The sequence below is a fragment of the Cavia porcellus genome, unplaced genomic scaffold, assembly GCF_034190915.1.
Source record: "Cavia porcellus strain 051 isolate PalLab524CR breed Dunkin Hartley unplaced genomic scaffold, mCavPor4.1 scaffold_1, whole genome shotgun sequence".
NCBI lineage: Eukaryota > Metazoa > Chordata > Mammalia > Rodentia > Caviidae > Cavia > Cavia porcellus.
The window spans coordinates 147,720,173-147,733,381 of NW_026947484.1; the positions used below are offsets into that span (position 1 = coordinate 147,720,173).

Genomic DNA, 13,209 nt, shown 5'->3' on the forward strand with positions numbered 1-13,209 from the left:
TGCCAAACTATGCTCCAATATTTTTATACCTACTTTCCTTTTGAGGTAAAACTTGTAGACTATGTGATGTGCAAGTACAAATCACTGAGTAGACTGGAGTGTACCTAATGACCAATGCAGTGACCTGAAATCAAATCCTTCATCAAGACACAGGGTGTCAACATCCCAGAACCATACATGGTGGTAGGGATAGATATCGAGCTAGATAGATATAGAACAGACCCATTCAGCATTATTTCTGTTGAAATAATGTTGTGCTCCATCACACCATGTAGTGTTCTGAGACTCACTCAAACTGTTATACATGTCAGGAATTCATTCTTCTTTATTCCTGGAAACCATCCCATTGTATGAGCATATCATTGTTCGTGCATTCATTTCCTATTGATGTACATCCAGGCTTCCAATTTTTGACTACTATAAAAAAGCTGTGAGGAACAATTTTGAATAAAGCTCTTTATAGACATATGTTTTCATTTCCCTTGGGTAAATACCCAGGAGTGAAATTGCTGGAGCAGGGGGTAGATGTATGAGTGTTTATTTTACACTCCTACCAACAATGTATGAGATTTCTGGTTGCTACACATCCTTGTGAACATTTGGCAATGTCAGCCTTTCTAATCTTAGTTCTTCTGGTGGGTGTAAAGTGATTTAAATGTCTATTTTGGCAAATATTCCAAAATAGCAAAAATACATATGTATAAGGTTCAGGCTTGGAGGAAATGGTGGTTGACAAGATTAAAATATGTGGTATTAGAAAAGTTACTTTATCCAAACTAGGGTTTTACATTCAATAGCTTGCAAATATAATTAATGCTGAAAGAACACAGAAGCAGCCAAACACATTCTTCAATTTGAAGTTATAATGCTAGAAAAGTGAAATTAATACCTAGAAAACTATAGCATGCATTAATATAAAACTAGGAACTCTGTATATACCTACATAGCTGATCTGCATGGGCCATAATGTGCTCCCCAATTTGCTCCTCATGGTCAAACCCACTGGGGAACTATCTCAATAGATTTGACTCAGCCAACAAAATCGAGTGGTCAGTCACCTGGACAAGTGGGAGAAGCACCTCTCTTGGTCTTCCAATAACAACCCTGGATCTCAGGGAAAGGAATTTGCATTTTTGAGTATCAACACTGTGCTCAGAACTGTCAGGTGATTTTTAAGTTTTGTTGTTTAGTTCTTACAACTTCCTATAAAGTTAATTATTGATAGCATTGCATTAGATGTGAAACCAAGCCTTGGAGAGCTATAGTTACTTGTACAGGGTCACCTACTAACGAAAAACCAAAATATCACACTAAATCCTGCACTCTACCTTGCTAAGTACATTGCTGAAATAGTTCAATGGGCTAAGTTGTAGAGGGAAGGAATTATTTATCTGTCACTCGCATCTTCCTTTGCTTTCAGTTTCTTAAAGCCTCACTGCTCTGCGGTCCTCTTCCTCTTCACCCCATTCTGCCCACCGAGATGAGGTAATTTTGTTTGTCATGTTTTTCCAGGCTGAGATACCTGCTCCTGAAAAGCACGGGCTTGCTCCTCAAATCCTGCTGTTCGGAAATAATCCACTACATCCATCACGGCCCAGTCTGCAGGATCAGGTGGTCTCCCATTTTCCATGGAACTGAAAAACACAAATCCAGACAATTGTCATAGTATAGTATACAGGGACATGTGGCCAGGCTCTCTCTTTCATATCTCACTGCTAGTATGGGCCAGCTCATTGGAACCCTAGCATTCTCTTCCCTCAGAAGCATAAAACCAGTCTACTCCTGGTAGGACTATGATCATCTTTTGTTTCTTGGTTTCAGATGAGTATACTTTTACTGAGTTAGTCATTGTTTTCCTAATAAACTATTTCACTTTTTGTGTAATACTTTTTTTCCTGTGCTGGGGATTGAACTCAAGGCCTTGTACATACTAGACAAGTGATCTATCATTCAGCTACATCACTAACCCTTGACATATAAATTTATTTCTTCACATTCTATTTTTTAAGCCAGGGACATTGAGAGGAGTCCAGTGACTACAGCTTGACATGCTTACTGCAATTTGTGGTATGGATGTTCACTTTGCAGTATGACTCCAGCGTACCCATAGTTATTTCCCCATCCCACCTCCATGTATCCAAAGATAAAGGTCTTCCCAATCGGTTGTGCCTTTTTATAGATCTGGACCTTTGAACATTCCGTCCCAGACACCTAGAATGACCCCTCATCTAACTTTCCACAATGAAACCCTATTCTTTCTACCAGTTCAAACTCCACTTCTTCTTGGAGGCATTTTCAGGCATCACCAGGAAGTGATGCAGTTATAACCTCCTTTGAGTTCTAGCACTCCATTCAAATTCTCACGGTAGTACTCTTCACACTGGATTACTCTCTGGATAATCTCTCCCACTAAGGTGGGATATGTCAGCTAGAGAAAGAGATACACATCTGAGCTTGGACCACTTCTCATTTTTTAAAGTCCTAGTGTCAAGCATGTTCTTAGGAATCCAATCAATATTGTTCAAATGAATTAACAGTTGATAGTCAAATATTTGTCTGAGAAGCTTCAAGTATTACCCTTGTCATTGATTTAAAGAGGAGGGATAAAATAAAATGAAGAAATAAGAGTGAAAATAACAGTGAAGTTGCCGGGACTCTGCCTCATTTGTGTTTCAGGATTATTTCCAAGGTGATTCTCCCAGAGCACACATTTGATCACATTGCTACTCTGGCTAAAATCCTTCAAAGACATCCTCTTACTCTTAGGACAAGTTCCAAACAGCTTAAGCTGTCTTTGCAGCCAAAGGCCTTTCACCTCTCCATCTAGGAACACAATTAGAGAGCAAAGACGACCTATGTAGTCCTCATCCATATTACACATATAAGCCTTCAGGACACTGACCGGTAATCATACAAGTAAGTGTACAGCTGCAAGTTGTATAAATACTGTTGTATCATGACACTTTAATGTCTGGGGATGCTTTCTTGCGGAAGTTTCCTTTGAGTTCAGGACTACAAGGCATTCAGAAGTTAACTGTATGAGGGAGTCAGGTGACAATTATTCTAGGCTCAGGAGGAGCACACAGTCCTGGAGGCTACACTGGGTCTTCTGAATTTTATTAAGAGAAATGAGAAGTTGTTGACTAATCTTATATGAACAGGGTGAATTGAAAAGAATTCTAGTTTGAAAAAAAGAGAGGGCATTGGAGAGGGGTCAGAGGAGATGGAAAGATATGAATGAGAAGTTTATTAAAGCACTTAAGCAGGAGATCATGGTGACTCAAGCTAGAATGATGGCTAAAGGAAAGAAGAATGGGGATTTTAAAATATTTTTTAAAAAATTCAATAAATGAAAGCAGCACAGCTCAATGGTAGGCTAGACACACGGAATAAAGGGAATGGAGGTGTCATGAAACTAAGTGGATGGTCAGACCTTCACTGAGATTGTTGTTGACACTCTGAACTACAAGGAGAGACTTAAGGTGGGCTAGGAGTGTGGAGCTCAAGGGAGAGGAGTGAACTAGAGGTGCACATCTGGGAGACAGAGGCAGTTAGGTGATAGCTGAACCTTTGAGAAAGGATAAGGGAACAAAAGTGCCTAGAATTAAAACTGATGAGATTCAAGATTTAGTAAAAGGTAGGTTCTGAGTTCAATACCTGGTACCCCACCCCAAAAACCAAAACCAAAAACAAACAAACAGATGAAAACTGATCCAATGCTCACTAGTTAAAAAGCATTGTTCTGTTTTGCATTTAAAGACCTAATCCCTAAACAACGCATGCCCAAGTCTATATGTACCAATGTCTGTGTGCACACATATCGAATCAGTTAACAGTCAACATTTATTGGAGGAAAATTCCTATTTTTTACCCTAACATTGTCAAACATTTATTGTGTATGTTTAAATAAATGCTTAGTGTTTTTTAATGATCGATGTGCTGGGATTTTCTATTATCACATTTACATACGCAATTCATAAGCTGACATTGAGGACCCTCCTCAAGGTATTGTTTTACTTTTCCCTCACACTTAAAGTGTACTTGAGGAATGTTTGAGAATCTATTGTTCTTACAAATCTTTTAGGTTTTCTAATCAGCTCACTTCTACCAGCCAGTACAGAGTCCCAGTGGACGCACTCTTAAGTGCCTGGAAAAAGTGAACTCTGAATTCATCCTCCCTTTGGTCGATTTCAGTTAGCCACTCTACTTAACAAGAAACAGTTATTTGATTGTAACAAGGAAACATACCACACTGTGATTTAAGGGTGTGACAATTTTCTGATTCTTGTTCTGTTGCGGTGCAATCCCATCATCTCCATAATTCTGAGAGAATCTTGATTACTAGCAATGGCTTAGAGAATAAAGATGGTGAAACAGCTGGCAGGGTACCACAAGGAACAGAAGCAAGATGGACCTGGACACTGTCTCACATGTAAGCTAAGGGAATCCACCCAACAGATATAAGGGGTTAAAAGCCATTTAATGTATTTAATGACTGTTTTACATGAAGTCAAAATAAATGAGAAATGTCTGCATGAGATTACTCATAGAATGAGAGGAAAAATCTGACTCTCTACACACCTGTAGCTTACCAGAGCCTAAGGTCTGTGTGGTGTTCAGTTGTTACACAGTAAAGACCTGTCATATTAAATGGACTAACAACCAGAAAGCACTTATAGTCTACAAGTCTACCATGCCTTTCTCACAGGTCCAAGGACCAGCATTTATGGCCAAACTGAGATGTTGAATATTATTTCCTGATAAGTGGCCATTCTTTCTGTAATTTGTGCATATCAGAGCCCAGAAGGAATTCAAATGGCAGATGGTGGTTCCATTGTGGCCATTAATTTTGCACGGATGAAATGACATGACAAGATATCACTGTCATACTGGGTATTTGTTTTTCACTTTCATCATAGCAAAATGTTTCTTAAAAAGCAACAAATATTAAAATGATAAATTTATTATGAATATTTTCCAGGCATTGGAATCTTTAAAAAATTACATATGCATATATTGCCTTATTGCAAAAAATTAGCAAGAAATGAAGTATAGAATTTGCCTTCAGTTCCCTCTCTTAGATCAATCTTTCCACTTAACCCAGTCATCTTTTAGCACTCGCGCATATGGTTAGATACATCATGTATTGATAAGAATTTTATCATGCGTGAATAATTCACACTAGGAAACAATTAATCCCTTAATTAAACAATCACTTCACTTTTAAAGAGCACTAGAGAGACAATCATTGGGACAGCAATGCCATAAATAACCAATTTGACAGCTATACACAGGTTAATTGGGGACTTTTTGGTGTAGGCACATCATAATATTAAGTTCTGGCAGCAAAATATCTCCATTTCCCTTAACATCAGGCAAGTGGAAAACAGTTGTAAGTCTCTCTGAATCTATCACACATACATTTTATGGTGTTAGGATATACGCTTTGAGGACCAGGGAGGCCAAAAGACCAAAAGGCCAAAAGGCCAAAATGTAATCCATATGTGCTTCACAACTCCAATTACGTTTATTTGTATTTCTAGTTCAAAGTTTGAAGAAAAAGATATTTGAAATACTAGTTAACATATTATGGTAATATTTTGTTATGTTACTCATTTTTTCTGAAAGCTAATTGTGAATGTTACTTATTTTATGTTCAGAGGCACTATTCCTACTGTCTTAACCTTTATAACTTATTTTAAAATTAAATTAGTCAATTCTCTGCCCACGTTTTAACACAGCCTTTAGCTAAAAACAATTTAATTTTGAGTCTAATAAATTTATATTGATCTCTCTCTGCCTATGACATGACTACGAATGAAGCAGCTAAGTGAGTTTTAGTTTTATCTTTATTTTTTGCCTCTCCCTTTGTGCTAAGAATTAGAGATCTGGCTAAAAGGCAGTCCTGAAAGAGAAAGGATGATTCAAAGGTTCCTGACAGAGTGCTTTTCATTTAAAAATATTCAGACAAATAACAGTTGGTTGCATTTAGATGAAACATACCCAAGCGAGAAAGCATTAGGAAAGCAAATCTCATCAGGTCTTCCATATATCAAGTTCTTTAGTTTAGCACTGAGAGACTTAATTCAAACATCACTTTCTAGTTTGCACTGAAACCTGGCAGGGCATTATCCTAGACTTACCCATGTCCACAGCTTTTCTTATGTCATTTAAATGCTGTTTGGTTTCCAGGAAGTGGAGTCCTACTTTTTTAAAAAGGTACCAGTTAAATATTCTCTTCAAATATCTGCAGTCAATTTTTTATTCCACTCACAGATTAGAAAATTGTAACCTGCCTGTCGTGAGACAGGCATTAATAAGGAAATTCATAGTCTAATGAAGTGGGGAATCTCAAGTGAGCTGTGAGATGAAGAGTCATGTTTGTTCACTCTCTTATTCCAAAGAGTCACATAAGGAACAAGATGAATAGAGGGAGGAAGGATGCAAAGTCAACCCAGCAGTGTGATTCAGGCTGTGCTAGGTGTATGGATAAGCAGCTTTAGGGCCAAGAATCAGCAGCAACACCAGGAGCAGGAGCTGGGCAAAGGCGTATGGGTCTTCCTGCATCATGTCTTACTCCTATGCTCCTACAGCTGATGGCTTTCCTTTGAAAACACACAGCACTCTAACATAGGATGCTTTACCCCATCTTTCTGAAAGAAAAAGGATTCTATAAACAGCCTTCTTTCTTACCTACTCTTTAGTGCAAATATTATCCTCTGAACTAGCATATATAAGGATACTCTTTTCAAGGGGACTGAACAAATTGCTGTTTTTTATTTACTATCACATGTAATTCATGACAAACACAAATACATGAATGGTTCATATCCTAATTGTTAATACTCATGCTATTCTGAGGAACTTTCTCTTTCTGTCCTCACCAGAGCACAATGGCCTATTCTGAACGACTTGTGTCACTAAGTAGCTTAGAAAAACTTGGTTTTCCACTTCCAGGTATTTCAGTAGAAAGACAGGGAATATATAACAAACACAAGGATTAAGAGATATAGAGTGAACATCTGAATTCTGCTGGCTTTGACTGAGACTGATTCTGCATTTAAAATAGGATGCCTTAATATGTACCATTTCATACATTTTACTCTTTTTGAAACACATTTTCTAAGGCTATTATCTGTAAGGGGCAAAATGGTGCAAAACTCAATCCTTAACTCAAATTATCATTTGATTGAAAGGAATAATCAAAAAAGTATTTATCATTAGGCCATGTATCAAATAAGCAAACAGCTATAAAGCACAAAGGAAGAATTTTAGCTTCTCTAAGAAAACTAAGACTGTACTAGCTACAGGTATTAGCTCCCATTTATTTTTTTTTTTTTTCAGAAATCAGTCAATACAGAAACAGGAGTCTTGAATAACACTGCAGAAAATCGCATACCTATAATTTCAGCACTTGGGAGGTAATGCAGGAGGATTGCTGTGAGGTCAAGGCCAGCCTGAACTACGCAGCTAGTTCTTGTCTTAAAAAAACAAAGCAAAACACTATAAACCAAATGACCTAATGGTTGTGTACAGAAAGTTTATCCCAACAACAGCAGAATTCACATTCTTCCTGGAAGTACACATGCAACATTCTCTAAAACAGATCACATGTTATGTCACAAAACAAGTCCTAACAAATTTAAGGGATTGAAATAATGCCAACCATATTTTTCAGTCACAAAGGAAAGAAGTTGGAAGTCAACAACAGAAGGAAATCTGGAAAAATCAAATATATGGAAATTAAACTACACAATCTGTAGCAACTAATGAATCAAAAAGAAAGAAAAAAAGTAGACTGCGAAGTATTTTAAGTGAAAATGAAATATACCAAAATATAGAACTTGCCATAAAAGCAACCCTGGTAGGGAAACTTATAGACATACGTGTATATAGTAAGAAGAAGAAATATCTCGAATAAATAACTTAACTTTACACATCAAAGAACTAGAAAAAAGAAAACTGAATGCAAAGAAATCAGGAGATTATACAAGAAATAAAACAATAGAAAATAAAATAGAAAAAATGCCAGTGAAGCTATGAGTTGGATTTTGAAAAAAATGAGCAAAATTGACAAACCTTTAGCTAGACTAAGAAACAAGGAGAGAAGACTGAGTTTAAACCAGAAATTTTTAAAAAGGCATTATACAACAGATGCCATCGAAATAAAAAGCATCATAAGAGAATATAAATAAATGCTAGGTCAACAAACTGAATAACCTATAACAAATGGATAAATTACTAGAAATATACAACCTACCAAGGCTGCATCATAAAGAAACAGAAAATATAAGCAGACATATAACTGACAGAAAGTTTGAGTCAGCAATTAAAAACCTCCCAATAAAGAAAAACCTGGGGTAAGATGGCTTTACTGGAGAATTTTATCAAACGTTTAAGGAAAAATAAACTGTAGGTGCATTTCTATTAGATTAATAATGAACTAACTTAAAAGAAAATTAGAAAAACAATCCTAATTACAGTAGCATCAGAAATATACAATATTTTATCTAAAAAGTAAAATAATGAAAAATACAAAACATTGATAAAAAATTAAGACACAAATAAATTGGGAAGCAGATTAGAAGTTTTAATATTGACACAATGTTTACAAATTATCCTACCAAAGAAATCTATGAATTCAATGCAATCAAAATGCTAAGGACATTTCTTTTCTTTTTGTCTTTTCTTTTCTTTTTTTTGGTACCAGGGATTGAATCCACGACCTCATACTTGCCAGGCAGGCTCTTATGCAACTGAGCTAAACCCCCAGCCCCTAAAGACATTTCTTATAGAGACCTGAAGAAATTCTAATATTCATACCAGAACTAGAAAAGACTCCATGCAGCCAAAACAATTTTGAAAAAGAACAAAGCTGAAGGCATCACACTCACTGCTTTCAAAGTATATTATAAAGCTATGCTAAGCAGAATGGCAGTATGTTATTGGCATAAGAACAGATGCATAAATCAATATGGACCGGCGTTTTTCCTTAGTGGGAGAGCACATATTTAGCATGTGAAAGCCCTGATTTCATTTCTCAGAACCAATAAAGAAACAGAGAAAAAAAGAAAGAGAAAAAGAGACTAAGAAGGAAAAGCAAGCTAGCTCACTCTGTGTAGCAGAATAAAAAACCCAGAAATAAATCCCCACATATTCAGTCAAATGATCTTTCACATGAATGATGAGAATCCATTTCTTTCAACAAATGGGAAAACTGGATGTCCCCATGCAAAAGAATGAAACTATAACTGTATTGCATACTTACACAAATATCAACTAAAAATGGAATCAAGATGTAAATGTAAGATTTAAAGCTGTAAAACTCCCAGAAGAAAACATGGGGGAAAGCCTTAAGACATTGACCTTGGTCATGGATATTATGCCAGAAACACAGACTACAAAACAAACAATAGACAAGTGGACTACATCAAACTAAAAACCTTCTGTACTGCAAAAGAACCAATCATTGAAAAGGTAATCTATAAAAAGGGAGTGATATTAGCAAGCCATACATTATGTGATATGTCCAAAATACACAATAAGCTCTCCTAACTCAGTAATAGAAAAATAGCAACCCTATTTGAAAATGGTCTAAGGACTTGAGTAAGAATCTCTCCAAATACCATAAACATATGGCCACCAGGTGTATGCTAGTGGGCTCCCTGCCACTAATTATCAGGTAAATGCAAATCAAAGCCACAATGAGATACTGTCTTATATCTATTAGATGCTATTACCAAACGACAATGACAGAGTTGGCAGAACTGGGGATAAATTGGAAACCCTGTATACTGTTGGTGGGAATGGAATATAGTACATCCACCCTGGAAACACAATATATTGACTCTTTAAAAATATGATACAGCAATACTGCTTCTGGATGGTTATCCAAAGGAATTAAAATCAGTATCTCAAAGAGATACTAACACTCCTATGTATTTTGTAGCATTATTCACAATAGCCAAGGTATGGAAAAACTGAAATGCCCATCGTTGCATGACTGGATAAAAACATTTTAGTACATACAGTAAAATATTATTTAGCCTTTACTTTCATTTGTGACAATATGGATGAAGCACAAGGATATTATGCTAAGTGAAATAAGCCAGTCATGGAAGGACATATAATACATTTTACTGCTTAAATGAGGTATTAAAATAAACTCAGTGAAGTAAAGAATGGAATAGCAGTTGGCAAAGGCTGGGGAAAAGGGGGCTATTGTCAATCAACGGGTATAAAATTTCAGTTAGGCAAGAGGAGTAAGTTTAGAGATCTAGTTAAAGCCTATGGATAATACAGCACTAAACAGTTAAAAAAACTTGTGAAAAAGGCGGATCTCATATTCACTGTTCATATGGAAGGAAAAAAAGAAAAAGAAATGAAGGAAGGAAATAACATTCTAACTTATTTCACCGCACATATCTACGAAAGGGTTAAAATATAATATTCCGATTAGAAAGATTACTTTTCAAGTTTGAATTATTGATTTGGTTTTCTTTTTGTTTTCTTAACAGACTGTTAAAAGATATTTAATACTGAGCCATTTACAATATCTTGGGAGTTTTATTTTTCCTTGTATTTTTTTTTTTTTTTTTTTTTTTTTTTTTTTTTTTTAGCATAGGGCATTTTACCATCCACGATCACCTTCCACTGCAGATTGCTGTGCCTCGGAAGAAGAGTGTCCCAGCAGCCATCACGTGACTGGCTTCAGGTAGAGTGAGAGTCACGTGATTGTGGGGATGCAAGAGACAAGAGTGGGCATGGTGGAGAGTACCCAGGTACTATCTAAAGAGTTGGATAAAGGCCCTCATTGCTTTCAAAGTATACACTTTAAAGAACTGGTTATTTGTGCAATGCTGCAGGAAGACTGGTTGAGGAGGAAGTAAAGAGAAATCTAAAGCCAGTGATCAAGCACACAATTACTTCTATGGGATTCCCACTCCACTTTACCAGGCTTCCAAAGACAACCGAGTACCCTGTGTGGTAATTCATTCAGTCTTTGGTGTATCTGCTTCCCTTGGAAATGGACACCTGCTTAATGTACTGCTGTACATGTAAGCTTGCATGGGCTTGTTTAATGAAGCTGAGTTGCCATTGTTTTGTTATCTATGAAAAGTTTTTTTTGATAATTGTACAGTGAGGTCAGAGTTTTGAAATGCTAGTGACATTAAGAACAGTTTCTACCATAAATTCAGTTCAGTATTTTACTTCTACCATTTAGCTCTTGATCCTGTAATTCAAGTGAGCAAGAGTGATAATTTCTTTAACTTATCATTTGGTTTCTCTTGTTTAGCTATTAGTGAGAGCTATTTTAAAAGTTAATATAATTTTAAAGCTAGTTTAAAATCTGATATTATTGCAAGGCTTATAACTTGCATTATCCAGAAAAATGTATCATGTTACTAATTTCGTTTTGTTTTGCTAAATAGAATCACATTTTATTGTTGCAAAGAAAATGAAATAATAAATGTAATTGAAATGATAAACAGTGAGTGGTCAACATAAGTTCACTTACTAATTTTGAAAGGAATGTATATTCCAAAATAAAAAATATTGTTTTTGCTTCAAGATGAAACCCACTGAACCCAAAGTCAGAGGAATATGGTAAAAAACACTAATATGAAAGAGCTCCCTTTTTTTTTTGTTTTGTTGTTTTGTTTTTTGAGACAGGATCTAGCTATGTACTGGGCTGGCCTTGAACTCACTTATACAGTCCATGGGGGCCTCAAATTTATAGTGACTCCCCTCTCTCAGCCTCCCAACTGGTGGGATTATAGGCACGTGCCACCACACCAAGATGAAATAGCTCATTTGAAGACCCTTGCTAAACTTTATTTTATTGTTTCTCACCACACAGTAGAAATGGTGTGGTGATGGAGAGAAAAATTGCTTAATTCTCTTGTTAGAAAGCTACTAACTTGAAATCATCTGTTGTGGGGAATGTTAGTTTCTCCTCTTGTCCTAGGATAAAACTGATAAAAAGGAAAGTAAGACAACAGAATGCAAATAAATAAATAAAAATTTTAAAAAAGAAATAGAAAAAAGACGTCAAATGCTTATGATTTGGACAAATATGTGAATATATGCAAAATATCCAGAAAACTTTTTAGAATTTACTAAAATTCTAACTCAGATATAACATAGCCAGTCACATATCAATGATATGAGCATGCCCATATGCCAAGGTTTATGATTAATCTGAAATCCCTACTTTTGAAATCCATAAAAAGGAAACTACATGATTTCATTTACTCAATAAAAACTTATATACATGTATTTTGAATGTTTATATATACTCTTGTGTATCTGCCCATATATGTAAATTTTCTTAAATATACATAAATATAGGTGTGCATTTCTGTGCATCTATGTGTATGTATTGATATAGAGCATGCATGTACAAAAACTGTCTAGAAGGATGCATTATAATCTATTAAGATAGCTCACTTTTGTTTAGTTAGGTATTTTAAATAATATAATAAATTCCCAGGAAGCTAAAAGGCAGGCTAAAAGCTAGAATCATGACAATAACCACAAGGCTCAGCTCCCAACCTCTGCTGCCTCCACCTGCGATTATCATACTTTGAGTCTCATGTTCATGTCACCTTCCTCTTGGTATGGATATGCAAGAGCTTCTCTTCTTTATTTATCTGTGTCTTTCAGTTCAGTAGTCACTGGTAATGCGGCTATTGAACATTTAACATTTGACTAAGGGACTGAAATTTTAATTTCATTTAGTTTTTATATAAATCTAAAAACTTGAAGTGGTGAAAAGTATGTTTCTGTTAAGCATAACTCCATTGTTTTGCTATGACTCCATTTCCCTCCAACTGTTCCATCCCACAGAATCATGCTTTTGAGCTGCAGTTCTTATTCTCACATCAGGACCGCATGTACCCAGCATTACACATACGCATATCATCCATCTACTTTGTGTCAAAAGACTGACTCAGATCAAGTGACTTTTCCCTGTGTATTGCAGGTTGAATATTTGCAGACAGCATGAGTTAACAAAGATTCCTTTCTATGTTGTAATAGCTAACTAAATTGATTTCTGTGCTATTATTCTGTTATATAACTAAAATTTTTTCAGCTAACAAAGAGAATAGAAAAATTTAAATTTCAAACAGAGACAGAATTGAGAAGACACACAGGAACTAGTACTAGAAGAGTAAAGAAAAAAAGGAATTGAAAGAAGATATGACA

General features: G+C 35.8%; 2 protein-coding genes across 4 annotated transcripts in view; both read right to left on the reverse strand.

The window, feature by feature from the left end:
* Nucleotides 1-13,209, reverse strand: part of Samd13 (sterile alpha motif domain containing 13) — a 46,495-nt gene that overhangs the window by 20,678 nt on the left and 12,608 nt on the right. For all 3 annotated transcript variants that reach the window (XM_063257613.1, XM_063257621.1, XM_023561346.2), the window contains one exon: nucleotides 1,523-1,634. In XM_063257613.1, coding sequence (XP_063113683.1) covers nucleotides 1,523-1,634 — 112 coding nt within the window. The remainder of the gene's footprint in view (nucleotides 1-1,522; nucleotides 1,635-13,209) is intronic.
* Nucleotides 1-13,209, reverse strand: part of LOC134477931 (dnaJ homolog subfamily B member 6-like) — a 40,290-nt gene that overhangs the window by 14,606 nt on the left and 12,475 nt on the right. Inside the window, exon 2 of the mRNA XM_063257607.1 lies at nucleotides 1,523-1,634. The gene's annotated coding sequence lies outside the window, so the exon portion shown is untranslated. The remainder of the gene's footprint in view (nucleotides 1-1,522; nucleotides 1,635-13,209) is intronic.